The sequence below is a fragment of the Eurypyga helias genome, unplaced genomic scaffold (assembly GCF_000690775.1).
Source record: "Eurypyga helias isolate BGI_N326 unplaced genomic scaffold, ASM69077v1 scaffold12627, whole genome shotgun sequence".
NCBI lineage: Eukaryota > Metazoa > Chordata > Aves > Eurypygiformes > Eurypygidae > Eurypyga > Eurypyga helias.
Genome location: NW_010262345.1, coordinates 1 through 15884, shown reverse-complemented (window position 1 = coordinate 15884; position 15884 = coordinate 1). Strand labels below are relative to the sequence as shown.

Genomic DNA, 15884 nt, shown 5'->3' with positions numbered 1-15884 from the left:
GGTTTCTCTGAAGCTCTGCAGTATTAGACAGCAGGTATAGCTGGGAAAAGAAACATGTCCATTTGTTTAATTCCATCCCCTCTTCCCTCTACACAGACCATGGCATACCCTGTGAGCTAAGGCTTAGCATACTTACTTGGAAAGGAGGATGACACAATTCTGGGCTCTCCGACCATCAATCACAGAGAGCTCTTTCACTTTTCGTGTGGAGAGGTAAAGGTCTTCTGTTGAACCCATCTCTTTCTGCAGATAATTTAAAAGGGAGGGAAGACAATCAGTATTATGGTTCTTACCCAAGACTGCTAGACTTAGTCAAGTATAAGGATCAAAACCTATCCCAAACTGGGAAAATCCACCCACAGGGAGAAAAAAGGAGGCAAGAAGGGCAGAAGACATGTAGGTAAATACTGTAATACTAGACAAACAGAAGTCATTCAGTACCACCTATGAGATCATCTTTGCTTCCAAATACTGGACTTGATTCTGACCTATTGGACTGACTCTACCAACAGTTGTGTTATTATGTTAATGTGCAAAACTGGCATGACAGGAAAATCAGGCACATTATGGTAAAGCCCACTGGTGTCACAGGATATCCTTCAGCAGATGCCTCTTGCAGAGGTTACACAGCATTCTTGAAAGGCTGCAGCACAATTAGGAAAAAATCCTTCCGTCATCTCTTAAGGCTGCCCCTGGACCAGTCCAATCCATATTATATGAGAGATGCAAACAGTAGGGCAAGTATTTATCTTACCAAATGTGTCTTACTAAATGGTCAACATCTGTATCTAGAACAGCCTCTCTTTTTTAAATTAATACCTTTAATCATACAGAAACCGCCCTGTTTCAAAGTTTTCTGTATAACCCTATTGCCAAACTCATCACCTGGAAAAAACCTGGAAAATCCTTGTCCAAAATACATGTCACAGCACCCAGAGAGAAACTATCTGCAAACCCAGTCTGGCCATCCAGAAGTCTCTGTCTTTTTGTCCTGCCTACATACCAGAATCATGGGACTTTAACTTTCAGAGACTGGCTTTCTGTAGTTACTTTGAGTCTCTTTAAGACCATTCCTTAAAGGGAAATAGAAGTAATGATAAAAGGTGTTAATCCTCAAAAATAGTTCTCTAGTTACCAAGAGAGAAGAGGGAACTAGAAACAGAACAGTTTTTATTTTCCCAGCTAACTACTGCTGGAACCTCTTCAAAACACCTTTCCGTGATATCCATCTTATCATGCCTTGAGATTTTGAGATTTACCAAGATAATCTAGCTTTGAATACACTCATCAAATTAGCAACATGACTTCCTTCTTTCTCTGACAGCAAGCAGGCAGAGTCAGATCAAAAGGTCCATCTGCGCCAGTATCCTGTCTGTGAGAGTGGTCAACAGCAGATACCGAGGGAAAGATCATGGCAAGCATTCTGCTTCCCAGGATTCACTCCCAGGACTCAGAGTTCTGCAGCTCAGGGCTTACTTATATCAGCATGGCTAACCCACTCCAAGAGATTTTGACGCCCAAATATTTGAGAGTAGAATGTAAATCATAGAAATCATATTACTAGTTGCCATTTGAGTTCTTGGTACAATCAGCTAAAATGAGCCTGTGTTGCTCCTGGATACACAAGGGATTTGTACAACCACATCCAAATGTGCTGCAGTGAGCCACGACTGATACCAAGTGGCATCTCTAAGCAGGTACAATGCACCAGCTGAAGACATGCACACAATCATTCTGCTGGATGTGCCCAAAGTGGCTAGCTTGGCAGGGAAAAAAAAAAAAAAAGGCAACTTTACTTGATAATTCAAATAGTGTTTCCAAAAAGGGAAAACATGGACATTGGGCAAGCTTATTATTTGTGAGAGAGCAACTAACAAAACAAAAAAGCAGGGCACCTCCAGTATAAACTGGCATATAGAGAAGTTTTCCTGAGTCTCCTCATTTTGTTGGGAGGAAGTCAGGGGAATGGGGAGGTAGGCAGTGGTTGAAGGTCAGAAAGGTCCTCGCTGATCTGTGGTCTTGGTTCAAAAGCTTCACTGTCCCTCACTAGTCAGTGTTTGCAGACAAAAACACCTGGTTAGTGTTAACCAGCACCCGTACCAAGGAAAAGAATCAAATTGTTTCAGGATTTGGCTGTGTATGTGGAGTGAGGGTTTAGATGGCTTTCACTAAAGCTGTGTAGCCTGCAGGGGTTGGTATAATAGTCCTCCATGGCATTTCCATTTCCCCAACCCACAAGGCTGAACACTGATGAATAACTTGAACCATTCAGACATGGCCCAATCCCTGGTCATAAGGAGTGGGCTAGTCTCATCTGAAAATATATTCTCGACAACTCATATTGAGGAGAGAGATATTTATAGATACTTGGAGTTGTGTGTAAGCAAAAGCAGATGAAGCCTCAGGTTTTACTGAAGCCAGATTGCCAGTTCAGCCAAAGGAAAACAGATTGCATGTGGACTACCTGCATTTTCTTAGACACGGCACAAGAGGAGCAAGGGGGCAGTAGTGACCAGCTTTTGTGAGACAGACCAAGCACACAAAGCAAGAGTAGTTGGAACTGTTGTCAGCCTGACAGACAAAATCCCTAAAGTTTTACCCCATCATTCTTTACCAACTTTCCATCTGGGATAACATAATATGTGCTTCAAGTATTTCAGATTCGAGGTTTTAACTGCAAATTCAAAAAATTAACTAAAATTTCAGTGCTGGGATAACTAGACATGCAGAATGTGTTCATCATATTGCTGCCCTGTTTCAAATACAGTTTTATTTTGTTTAGCTGCAGAACTTGTGGTCTGGTACCATGGCTGCACCCTAGGTTCCAGTAATTATCAATACTTTAGGGAACTATTTCTACCGTATTTACTTCTTTCATGGCGCGCATTGCCAAGATGAAAGCCAGTAAATGGCCCAGAGCCATGTATTAGCCTGACCCTGTGGCAGAGGTCCTGACCAGACTTTCCACATACAGTTCCCTGAGCATTCATGGTGGAGACTACTGTCTTCTGAAGCCACCGGAGACACTTGTGATGACATGTGAACAACCCTCTTCTGAGAGTAGGGCTCTTCCCAAAAGTGTTGCCAAGAATTTTACTTAAGATGATTAATAAATTGAGAGGTAGCCTGTTTGAAGACATACGAGCAGTCTGATATCTCTGCCTCATCTAAGCACCACTTCAGTCTTTCACTGAACTTTCTGAGGGTTTCAGCAGTTTGAAATGAAGAAGGCTTTCCTCCAGTCTACCCCTTCTGCTCCTCAGCTGGCACAAATCCTTCAGCCCAACCAAAGTGCCTTCCAGTTCTACAGAAAGAAAGATTTTCGTTATCAGAAAGTCTGTGGTTAGCGAATACATCTGGAGACTTTGGTACTGTCCAAAGCAGATGGACCGCAGATGAGAACTGTGGGAGCAAAGGCTCCCTGAGAGCCCCTTTTGTTCTCCACTAGAGACACTGTTACTTTGGTTAAGGGAGAGTTCACATTCCCATTCTACTTTGTCCACAGTCTTTTTCCTCAGGATCATCAAAAAGGGGACTACAGACACCAGCAGAAACCACAGTGAGGTTATAGCTAAGTGAAAGAACAGGAACTAATTCCTATCACAGAGCTAATACAAATAAGGACTTTTAAGTACCACCTTCCCCAGCTAGAAAGTAGAGGTGCAAGGGCACATGAAGAGTAGCATGAGATAAGTCATGACCCCATAACGGCATGGCGCAGGAATTCACCTTCTCACACACTGTAAGAGGATCAGGAGGCAGACAATGATACTCACCTGCTTACAGGAGGAAGGGTTAGTTAGCAGGTCCTACGCAGGCAGCAGCCACAAGCAACAAAGAAGGAAACAGGCCAAAAATTAGGTACAGAGAAAGACAACAAGTTTAACGAGGCAGCCGAATATAGACACACGCTGTTTTCTAAGAGAATAAACTGCTTAGCAAGTAATACTGGCCCAGATGATTCAAAGGTATTTCAGCATTTCATTGCATAGTTTAAATTGGCAGATGTTGGGGAAAACTAAGAGTTTTAGGTCTTTTCTGAAAGGAATAAATTCAGCCTCCAAAGCATAAACCTCTTAGGTCTTAAAACATTAACTAGTATAATGCTTAAATACCTTTACAAATCTAGACCTGAGCCTTACTGAAAGAACGGCCAAGGTTAAAACTAGAGGGTCAGTTCTGCTCTCTTGATGCACTGGCACAGTTTACCATTATCAGCGACAATTTGTTTCAAAGGCCCCTTATATCCTTTAACAACTTATAGCCAAGTATTTTGAAAGCACTCTGTAACTACCAAAGAAGTCTTACAGCACTACGGGGTGACAGACACCAACTATTTCACAGCATATTCCATACTCCAGGAAAACACCAGCTATACTGAATCAAAAGGTCAGTATTACACAGTAAGACTGGAGTAAGGTCAAAAAATAAGCCTAAGGATTCTTGGTCCAGCATTCTGTACACTGGACAATTCTGCTTTCCCTCAGAGTCACAAAAAATGATACACTGGGCTTGAGTGAGAAGAAGAGACCTTCTGTCATTAAAAAAATGAAGAAAAAAGAAAAGCTGTTTAATGTAAATGAAACTGGGAAAAAAAAAGATCACGTTAATAACAGCATAGAAAGAAATGTCTTTATCTGTACTCATTCAACATTTCAGATGCAAAAGAGCAGGGCTTTGCGGTGACATTTTTCTTTACAGACATTTGGATGAAGTTTAAAAGTCACAAACCCAGGGTAAACACATACTTGGCCAGAGTGGAGTATTTTCAAAAATAAAAGAGGAGAAAAGACTAAGTGTGAATCAACTGGAAAAGTTCTTGTAAGATTTTGATTCAAAAAAAATTTTGGTTGCCTGATCTTTAAAAAAAAAAAAAAAAAAGGAAAAAGAAAATTGATGAGGACTTGTTGATTGGAATTCAGTTCATACTGGAGTGAGTATGGATGAAAAAGAACATATCACATAAAGCAATGGAATATTAAGGGAGAAAAAAACTCCAAACCCTCAATGAAAGCTGGAAGGGCATCAATACACCTAACTACACAAAAATAGTAGCTCACATAAGTGACACTCTAAGTGTCTGGAGCCACTGTCATAAAGTGTGTTTAATGAGGATGGAAGAGAACTGTTCTGGGACCCATGTAGGTCACTGAGATGATGGCTCCATTCCAGTGGGCAGGGGTAAGGGTCGGGTTAGTTTACGGTTGAATAGGCCAGGCTGCTTTTCTGTGATTGGTAACACAGCCATAAATATTATGATTCTAACTGAGAGTTGGCAAACCAGGACAGCTTTGGCTTTGGATTTTGAGGCCCAAAGGAAGCAAGGCTTTGCAAGGTCATTTCTAGTGAGGAAGCCGTGATGTTTGTACCTGAGACATTGGAATGGCACCTTGATGCTGCCATGGCTACTCATGGGCACAGATGACAGTCAGGCTACTTGCAAGGCAACTGGGAGCTCACCACCACAGCTAAGCTGTTGGCACAGGCTCTAAGTCCAATCTTGTAACATCCATGAAGTCTCACATGTCTTTCTTCCCCTCTGTGAACTGGGTTCTTGTTTCAGGTAATGGTATTCACAGAAAAAGAGAGGGACTCACTGAAACAGCAACAGCTAATTGCAGGAGCAGGATGAGAGATGAAATCTCATCATGCAATGGGTAATTTCACATTCTTCAAGTTCAACTTGGGATGTTTATCTACGTGGCTGTGAGCTAGTAAATCAGAAGAGTTATTCATTATGTTTATTGGGTTAGATAGAAAACTGAGAGAGAAGGGAACAGACGGAAAGTCCAAAGACAAAGGGTTTGTTTGTTAATTTTAAGGTACTGAATAAGTTAATCACGATGTCAATGAAGTAGTCATCATCACTGTAATGCCTAATCATAAAAGATGTTTATGGCAATCATGTCTGTGTCTTTTGCTAGAACTTCAGAGCAATGATCTAGTTCTGCAGAGTACAAAAGATTCAATTTCTCCACACACATTCCAAAAGCAAAGGCAACCTGAGGGAGTTCAGGGAGTGCAAGTACAATCCCCCTCCTGCTAAACCTAATTCAGCAGAGATAGACAGATTGAAGGTGACTTGCTTTCCAAGAAAAAAAGAGGAAAAAAAAAAAGACATTCTCATAGATTTCTGCTTTTAAGTATGTTGTTTGTGTTATAATCTGTAATTCAGACAGTTTCTGTCACCTAGCCAGTTGGGTCAGTTGACTGTTTAAGAAAAATAGACAAAGCAAAAGACAATTCAGTCATCTGGCATAGTGAAAGGGCAACTATGGACTTTTTCTCTGGATGAATAGGAGAAACAGAAAAATGGATATCAAGCATGAATGCAAAGCTCCAGAGCTTTTGGAAGCCAGCAGCTGCTGAGATCAAATAAAGCATTACCTGTTGGGAGCTGCTGTCTCTGAGAGCTGCCCATTAGCATGAAGTATGTTGGTAACAGGAGGATAAACTCTGCCCTACATGACCTCCCCATTTCTTTTAGTCTCGTGAGTTTTTGAACACTGGCAGAGCAGCAAATGATGCAGCCTGCCTGCAGGTGGACAAGGGCCCACATCATGTGTTCTTTTCTCCTTCAGAAATTCAAGGAAGACAAGGTGTGGAAGAGTTCACCCCTACCTGGTGTCTCTGATAGGCGGAGAACATCTTTTCAAAATCTTCTAGATCCAGCACCTTGAACGCTTTTAAATCATCAATCTCATTCCAGATTGTGCCATGGATCCTCTCCTGAAAGAAAAGGTCATATTTTAATGAGATGGCAAAAACTTTTAGCTAATAACATCCAATCCCATTTGGACAGATCATTCTCTCCCACTCACTGGCAATATTCCTGTGTACTGCTGCTGTCAATTTAGAGGGCACACTTTGTTTCAAGAGTAAAAGGCAAAAAAAACATAGTGGTGTTTTGGGTTTTTTTTTAAACATACTAAGTATTTTGTATTTTTCATCACAGCAAGCCTCTGATGAAAGGGCACATTCCAAGACTAGCAGACCACATCTCAAGCAATAGCCATGATCCCACAGTGTTTCCTTTCAAGAGTGGCCATCTATCTAACAGAATGACTGTGGTCACACTGAAAGAAGTGTTACCATCATGAGGAAAAAGCTTAGGAAGGGTACTGATGCATGACAAACCCCAGACACATCTTCCCTTCTGCAAATTTTGCCAGGTTCTGTTGTAAACCCCAAAGGGTGTTTGGTTTTCATTCTGCCTGCCTGTGAAAGTAGTTTAAGACTTTATTTTACTTTTAAGGCTCTGAGTCTTTGAAGTCTAATTGTTTCCTACTACATGATCTCCTCTGTCTACACGAGTTCTTTATTGACTCAGACTGACACAAACTATATGCAGATCTCTAAAAGAGCATCATCCACCTAACTGGAAATGTTCACAATCCATGTGACACATTATCCTGAATGCCAGGGAATTGTAACTGTCCGGCAGATGGTTATCATGGAGGGAGACAGGCACACACTCCTCCTCCAACTTTGCTGTCCACAAACCCTGGACCAAATAAGCTCTTCTAGCATGTGAATTAGCTAATCAGCAGACATCCTAAACTAGGAGACAGCCTTGGAATCTCCTGCTGACATTCTCAGGACAGGTGTCCTTGCTGGCAGAGAGGACACAAAGACTGAACTATTTCTCCATCCCATTGATATTTAAGGTGCACGTTGTGTGGGACAAGCTTTGGGCAACTACCCATTCAGAAAAGGAAAACTTGCCCTTTATAACTGACAACACTGTCTTTCAGTTCATTTAATGAAGTGTACATGTACTGCACTTTATTAACTGGAAAAATAGCAAAGGTGTTGATTAAAAGAAAAAGGAAATGGGTGGAAGGGATTGTAGAGGGACCTAAGCAAACCCCAGGAGATGAAGAGCTGGCAAACCACTCATGCTGAGAAAGCCAGGAACAGCAAGCAATAGCAATGAAAACCTCACACAAGCTCCAGCTCTGAAGTACCTGACTTGTACCTACACAGCAAAGTGCGTTAACACTTCATTATCAGAACTAATTAGGAACAGGCTCTACTTCCCATTCACCATCATCAAAGGAATGAGGGAAATGTGCTAAGCCACAAGGCTCAAGGAGCAAGGAAAAACACCTGATGGGAGGATGAAATAAGGGGGAAATAAAAGTGTGAAGTTTTCTGGAGGAAATTCCTGGCAGGGCAGACACAGTGGAAGAAAACCAACACCCTCCCTCCAGTGGCAACCTGTGAGTGCCTGAGGGCAGGGAGGGGTGTCTACAGTGCTATTTACAGTGAGGGCATATACCACAGGAGAACAGCACCCATCCCTCAACAGGCTCACCAATATCATGGTATCATTCCTAGGAATCAGCCTGGCTCTTCTCCATAGTAGGAAAAACATGACCTTGTGACTGAAACATGACTAACGAGTTTGGGAGACTCATCTCAACCAAAGGAATAGGAAACAAAGTTAATTTTCATTTTATCCTAACCCTGGAGTCTACTGCCAATCTTAGCCAGAAGCATCCAGGCAGTGTTCATACTCATTCAATTTCCAGGCTGGCTTTATAAACCTTGAATTGTAAATCCTGAGGGATGTATTTAAATGGCAGAGCAGTTCTCCGAGTCTCTCACTGTTTCACATTGTCCCATCAAACACTGAAGTGGAAGAATATTTCTTGACAGTAGCCAGTGGACATGACTTCAGGAGCAGGCAGTCCTCAGAGTCATCACTGGGATAGAGCTCCAAGGATGCCAAAAAGCTGTATGTTGTTTGGCAGAGAGCTGGATGTGACTCAAGAGACAGCTACTCATGAGAGTCTTGCCCACCCACCTGTCCAGCTGCAAAACTCATGGGAGTGAAGTTTCCCCACAAATGGCAAGAACACTGAAAACGTGCTACAGAACAGGCTAGTCTGAATGAATTGCAGAGGTGCCAAAATGGGCAGATCTGAGACTTACAAAGGGATTGCAGAGAGTAGTTCTTCTCTATACTTTCCAGAAAAAAAACCCAAGGAAGTGAAAATAATTCTCAATTCAGATTCATTTTAAGACCCAGGTCTTAATCTGGTCCTGTACAGGATGGTTTGTATGCTACTTGCAGTAGAAAGACAAATTCCAATGCAGCCCCCATTGCAATGGTGTGTACATACAGAACTTTGACCCCAGCAACCCAGCTTTAGTGCTTAAAAACCAAATGGGCTAATCAGGCAAAGAAAAAACGAAGCAGGCAGACCTATAAACAACCTTTGTTACACAAAACACACTGGGGCTGTCCTTTCTATTTCTACCCTAAGCTCTGCCCTTGAAAACTTTCATGCTGCTGCCAGATAATTTCCTACACTGAGCTCTTGCTACTCAGTTATGGATTAACTGGCTGATAGTTCCTTGTCATCAGCCAGAGAGACTGAGTGTTTTAAGAGAAACAGGCTTGCATAATGTGGTTGCTATGATAAATGATTCCCTCAGCACCATAAAAAATATTTATGGTCCCTAAATAACAATTTTAAAATACAGTAAATTCTTTATTTCTTCTTTCCTTTTTTCTCTCTCCTTAAAAAAAAAAAAAAGGAAAAAAAAAGTCACTTCAGCTGTAAGATGCTTTTCTCCCTGTGTTTATTTATTTATTCATTCATCATACAAATCTTCCCAGATCTGTGGTTCCTCTGCTTTGCAAAGTCTCAGCCCCTTTTGAGAAGCAAATCTTACGAACTACATTTCCCAGCAATCCCTAGCAAAGTGGTAGCACATACTAGGAAAGGAAACGTCTTATTAGCAGGACAAGTATTGACAAGGTGTTTTCTCCATCAAGCTGAGTTTTTGGTACATTGCATTTAACAATTTCCTCACTGTAAGCGCTGCAGTTATGTCACTGGTCTTGGGTTTGTGTGGTGGGGTTTTTGTAGTGGGGGAGCAACCAGAGCTGGCTCCCGTGAGAAGCTGCTAGAAGCTCCCTGGCTCCAAGTCAGACCTGCCTCTGGCCACAGCTGAGCCCATCAGTGATGGTGGTAGCACTGCTGGGATAACATATTTGAGGGGGGAAAATACCTGCTGTGAAAAACCTGCAGTGAAGAGAGTAGTGGGACGTGCAAGAGACAACCAGGCAGACACCCAGGTCAGTGCAGAAAGGCGGGAGGAGGTGCCTGGAGCAGAGGTTCCCCATCAGCCCATGGTGAGAAGGCAGGCTGTGCCCCTGCAGCCATGGAGGGTCATGGAGGAGCAAAGATGCCCCTGCAGCCGGGGGAGGGCTCCATGCCGGAGCAGAGGGATGCTCAAAGGAGGCCATGACTTGTGGGAAGGCTGTGCTGGAGCAGGCTCCTCCTGAAGGACTGCTCCCCATAGAAGGGACCCATGCTGGAGCAGTTTGTGAATAACTGCAGACTGTAGGAAGGACTCATGCCATGGAGGTTGGTGGAGGACTGTCTCCCGTGGGAGGGACTCCATGCTGGAGCAGGGGCAAAGTGTGAGGAGGAAGAATCAGCAGAGACAATATGTGATGGACAGACCACAACCCCCATTCCCCTCACTGCTGGAGGGGAGGAGGTAGAGAAATGGGGAGCAAAGCTGAGCTCAGGCAGAAAGGAGGGATGGGGGGAAGGTGTTTTAAGATCTGGTTTTGTCTGTCATTGTCCTACTCTGATTTGATTGATAACTAATTAAATTGACTTTTTTTCTCCCAAGTGGAGCCTGTTCTGCCCATGTCCATAACTGGTGAGTGATCCCTCCCTGTCCTTGTCTTGACCCACGAGCCTTTCCTTACATTTTCTCCTCCCATCCCATCGGGGAGGAGTGAGCGAGTGGCTTTGTGGTGCTTAGGTGCCATCTGGGCCTAAACCACAACATCATTCCACCTTTGTAATGAAGCCCAATTTGCCAAGAGACCTACCATGATTAGAGAATGACAGTGTTTCATGGAGCTACAAATCATATCAAGCTGTCCTCTGCTACATCTAACAGATGATTTTATTTACCCTGAAAGGCAAACAGTGATACTCTGCAAGCCACCAAAGTCCATCATGCCTCAACAACCTCACAGCATGAGTGAAAACTTACAGTACCTTGGCAAAGCCTTTCATTTGTCCTGCAAGTCTAGAGAAACCATAGAAACTATGAGTGTCCTGTGAATACTGGAGCAGGCAATACTGCTTATTAGTATGTTAATATTTGTAAAACAGTGAGCATCAAAATGTGAAGCAACTTATAATTTTGATTTCTAATCCCATTATGAATTTGAATACGGAGTATTCAAAATGAATACGGAGTATTCAAAATTCAACTTATAATTTTGATTTCTAATCCCATTATGAATTTTGAATACGGAGTATTCAAAAATGCACAGAGTGCATTTTTCAAATTTCCCTCTTGGTATCAGATCCTTTCCTCAGTGTAAGAAAAATCCACTTTGAGCAAAAATTGTATTTCTGGCATGTTTGTTAATTGAGACAGCTCTTTTATCACACTGTAGGACTAGGCACCACCAAGGCTATTATGAGTAGCTTCACATTGAGATTTTGTAGAAATTCTTCCATCAGTTTTGAATCTCTGGCAGCAGTACTGTGTCATTGTTCATCATGACCCTCAGATTGCTTTTGGGAAGAAAGTTCCAAAAATCAGAATCATCAGTAACATTACAGAACCTTTTTTTTTTTTTTAATTAGTGTCACAATGAACACCTGTTTATGTGATTATTTTTTGGGGTGGGGGAGTATAGCATTATTATTTTTTTAATCCTATGTAGTATACAGAACAAATACCTTTCCTCTGAGACAATTTCACCCAGGTCTATTTATGGCTGGCTAAAGAAAGTCCCTTTCAGATCACTGACTAGAGTCATTACCAGCCTAACTCCTAATTGGAAGCTGCTTCTCCAGCCATGAGATAACAAGCAGTGCAGCTGAAGGTTAACTTGATTTACTCTGATAACTTCTAATCAGTATGTTTGTATTTATTAAAGAGGTAATTATATTAATCCATACTTCCAGTGTGCTTGAAACCAGTCTTTCCAATCCATTTATGGATTAACCATAAATGTCTGGTCCATGTTTGACCCTGGGTGTTTTGTAAAATTCAGAGTGGGAGAGCAAACTCCACTTGCTGTCCAGAAACAAAGGAAGGAATCTTTCCAGGACATTACAGTGGTTACATTGCAATATCTTTTTCTTAAGAAGCAGAGATCCTTGGCACCAGCACTACTGGTGTGCTGTATGAATGGAATTCACAGACGACGCTACAGTGCCATATGAATGGAACTGTGGTGTGGAAGGGCTTCACCAGAACTCGGCCCATCCATGCGTCTGAATGGCTTCGCCACTGATCATCAGCTCACATCAAAGCTAGTGCAAAATCTTTAATTTTCAAAGGAAATTAGTGGGTTGCTGGATTTTCCTTGTTAGAAGCACAAAATACTTTCCACTCAAACCTTTTTTCATGGTGCCCATGAGGACTGTGGACAATCTGTTATTGTCAACTGCTAAGAGTTTAAATACATTTGATCATTCTCCTAACACCCAACAGCTCAGTCTTTTCCTTCCAAAGTCAATATCAGCATTGGGAAGAAAGGTGTCATATGAAGTGCCCGGGAGAACAGCTGTGATTCCACTACTGAGAAAGTGTATCACAGACAAATCCCTCTCAGCCAGCCCCGTCCACACTCCTCTCAGGCTCTGTCGGGTTTCTCTCACTCCCTTGAGGCTGGCTGCATGGACAGGAAAGGCTTCACTCATGTTGGCATCATCCTGGCACCATCTTCACTTAAGAAATCTTAGGAGAGAGACTCATTACTAACTGCTTTAAGAAGGATGGTCTAAACAGTATTCAGAGATACCTAAGAGCTGAATAATGTATTTGACGCGGCTGCAGCCTTAACTGTGTGTACAGATTTGTTTCCAATGCTGTGTCACCACACATCACTGTGCTGCATGGTGCAGACATGTCCATGCTCTTCATTAACTAGACTGGACTTTTAGAAAAGGAAAACATATGCATAGTGTCAGATGTATTTTCCCTAAAAATGTTTTTGTGGGGAAAACTTGTATTCATGTGAACTGGATGTTAAACACTACCACAAACCACAATAATACTACGCACACTTCCAGACCTCAGTTTCCCATGCTCAAAAACTCAAGATACATTGCTCCCAGCCAGTGTGCTTGTTCTGAGCCTTCGTTCACGTGTGTCTACTATGACAGCTCAGGAGAACACCCACAAGTCCCACAGTGGTAACAAAAGCAAGATGAGGCCATCTGACCTAACAGGACTATGTTCAGAAGATTCATATCCATGTGGACAGAAAGAAAGGTTAACTGATGATGATGGCCAGAACGTATCACCTCCTCCAGCAGTCAGTGGAATTAAATAATTCCATAACAAAGTGCACCCCAAATAACAAAGCAAGACACCTGCATCAAAACCTCTGCAGTTTTGCAGAGACCTTACTAGATCAAAACACTAACAGTGGCAAACACCCCAAAATGGAGCTCCCACCTTCTTATGCCCCTTTCCCCAACTATTCTGCCTTCCTCAAAATAGCATCTTTTACCCACCTCACCACCTAGGTCTTCAATTTTATTAGCACAGCTGCCTTCACTCCTAACCAGAGGGCAGGATAAGCGTACAGTTACTGTACACTAAACAGAAACACCTGTGACTCTCTTTTTCATATACATTCATATATATACATATATTAGTTATTATTTCTTTTCTTCAGAGCACTAAGTCACATGTTCTGCAAAGGAAAATAAATCCCCGTCCTTACATTCTCTCCCACACCCCCCACGTGGCCTTGACAGACAAGCACAGACGGTGCAGCAAATATTTCACTTCACTTTATTTTAAAGAAAAGGAGAGAGGGAGAGAGAGAATTCTTGTGGCATTCCAGAGGTCCCTGGACACTCATTTCAAATGCCGGAGTTGGGCCCTGGGTGAGTTTCAGTCTAAAAGAGAACCTGGGTTTCTAGGCAGCCATCCAAACTCAACACAGACACTTTTTTCTTTCTAAATCAGTTTTAAAAATATTAAGACCTAAAGAGAAGGGGAGGGGAAAAAAAAAAAGGAGAGAAAGAATAGAGAGAAGTGGAGTGGCAGGAGAGGCAACCAAGGTAGCAGAAAATGAATGCAATAGGAAGAATCCAAGTCCTCTGTTTTTATTGGCCATTTGAAGTTTTAGCGCCAAGAGACAGAGCACGCAAAGAGAAGGGCAGCTTCCTTCATGGTCATGAACAAATGGTGAGAAGAATCGTGCCACTTTTCTCTCCTTGGTGATGACTCCAGCCAGAGTAGAGAAGCTGGTTTTGGAGCTGGTTCTCACCATGTTTTGTCTGCATTGGCTCTGGCCATCCTTACCCCTGACACACAAGTGAGGGCAGCTCTGGCACACCACTCCTACAGATATCCAGATCTGGCTTATGTATTCTGTCACCCTACAGCCCTGCCTAACCTCCAGCATGTCCAGATCTACTGTGGCTCAATCTAACCGGCACCGTGTTCATCACAGGAGATATGCTGCACTGCTGGAGAACCGGGGAGACTCCCTCAACACAGTTACTGACTGCCACTGACTTCAGCCCACAGAATGCCACAGTATCACTCGCTCCCATCATCTCGCACTTCAGGGCATTAATCAACACTGAGTTAATATTTAGAAAGTAAATTAATTGCTGAGAGTACTGCAATTTCTTACCTCACTCAGTTTAGCCCAGTTGAAGGATTTTAGTGGGTGTGAAGGCTGTGGGATAGATTTCTTCTTCAGTCCGGTGCCACTGCTGCTGAAGGTGGATGTTGAAGAGGGTGGCATCCCCATGCTGAAGAAAGGTGGTGCTCCTGGAGGGGGAGGAGGTCCTCCTGGAGGAGGTGGTGGAGCAGGAGGAGGGGGACAGCTGGAGAAAGGCAGAGGAGGTGGCAGCGGCAGCAAATTCTCAGACATGTGAGAAGAGGACAAAGCCAATGGGCCACCTGGAGGAGGGGGTGGTGGGGGTGGGAAGGAAATGCTGCCCCCTTGCTGAAAAACAACAACAACAAAAACAAACAAACAAAAACACAGAAAAAGAAAGCAAACAGATTAAAAGGCACAATAACTCCATGTTGCCAGCTGATGTGATTTTATTATAAGTCTCAAAATATTTGATGTTTTCTTTAAAGCCTCCTGCACTCAAAGCCATGCAATAAAGGGAGGAATCTCAGCTTTCATTTAAGAGAAAGTTTCAAGCCCTTGAAGTTCTGGAGAAGAGCTTGAAGAAAGGAATAAATGGCTCAGAAAAACAGAAAGCTAGTAAAAGAAGCCAAAATGTATTATTTTCTCTTTATGTATGAAAAAAGAGAAAAGTTCAACCTTATGAACTTTTGAACTCCTGGGTTTTAAACCTTAAGGTTTGAAATACTGAATACCTGTCATTAGGCCCCACTAATGCAAAGTGGGAGAAGGGAGGAGGGAATGAATCTGCTTTCTGCAGTATCTAACTTCTCAGAGCTGTGTCCCGGCGAGTTGAGGCTCAGGCACACTGACGGGACAGAAGCAGGAGGTAGCAGCTGCAGATGTCGCTTCTGCAGAGCTCCAAGGCAGTACCAGTGCTCTTGCAGTATGACAACAAACCTGTTTCTTCACTAAATTTACTTTTGCATCCGGGAGATTTCTCTCTATTCCACTGAAATAACAACCAGGGCCACACCACTCGGCAGTAAAAATTATGGCTGGAGGATGACATGTGTGCCTCAGCCAGCTCCTGCAAGACAGGTGGCTTGGGAAGGAGGAAAGGAGCAGCCCATGTATTATGCATTCTATATCACTGGCTCAGGGATTTTGGTCTCAGCTAAAAGCTGAGCAGCTTCTAAGTATTCATCTTTGTAGCTGGCTAGACAGACTCTCTCTGTACTGACAATAGAAAGTGTTTCATAAAATCACGGAATGGTTTGGG

The 15884-nt window shown here is 42.8% G+C and overlaps 1 protein-coding gene across 1 annotated transcript in view; it reads right to left on the bottom strand.

Moving 5' to 3' along the window:
• Positions 1-14971, bottom strand: part of LOC104512638 (disheveled-associated activator of morphogenesis 2-like) — a gene marked incomplete at both ends in the record, with an annotated part of 36229 nt that extends 21258 nt beyond the window's left edge. The window contains 4 exons of the mRNA XM_010155694.1: positions 137-243; positions 3777-3809; positions 6622-6729; positions 14654-14971. Of these exons, the coding sequence (XP_010153996.1) occupies positions 137-243; positions 3777-3809; positions 6622-6729; positions 14654-14971 (566 nt within the window). The remainder of the gene's footprint in view (positions 1-136; positions 244-3776; positions 3810-6621; positions 6730-14653) is intronic.
• Between the last annotated feature and the right edge of the window lie 913 nt (positions 14972-15884).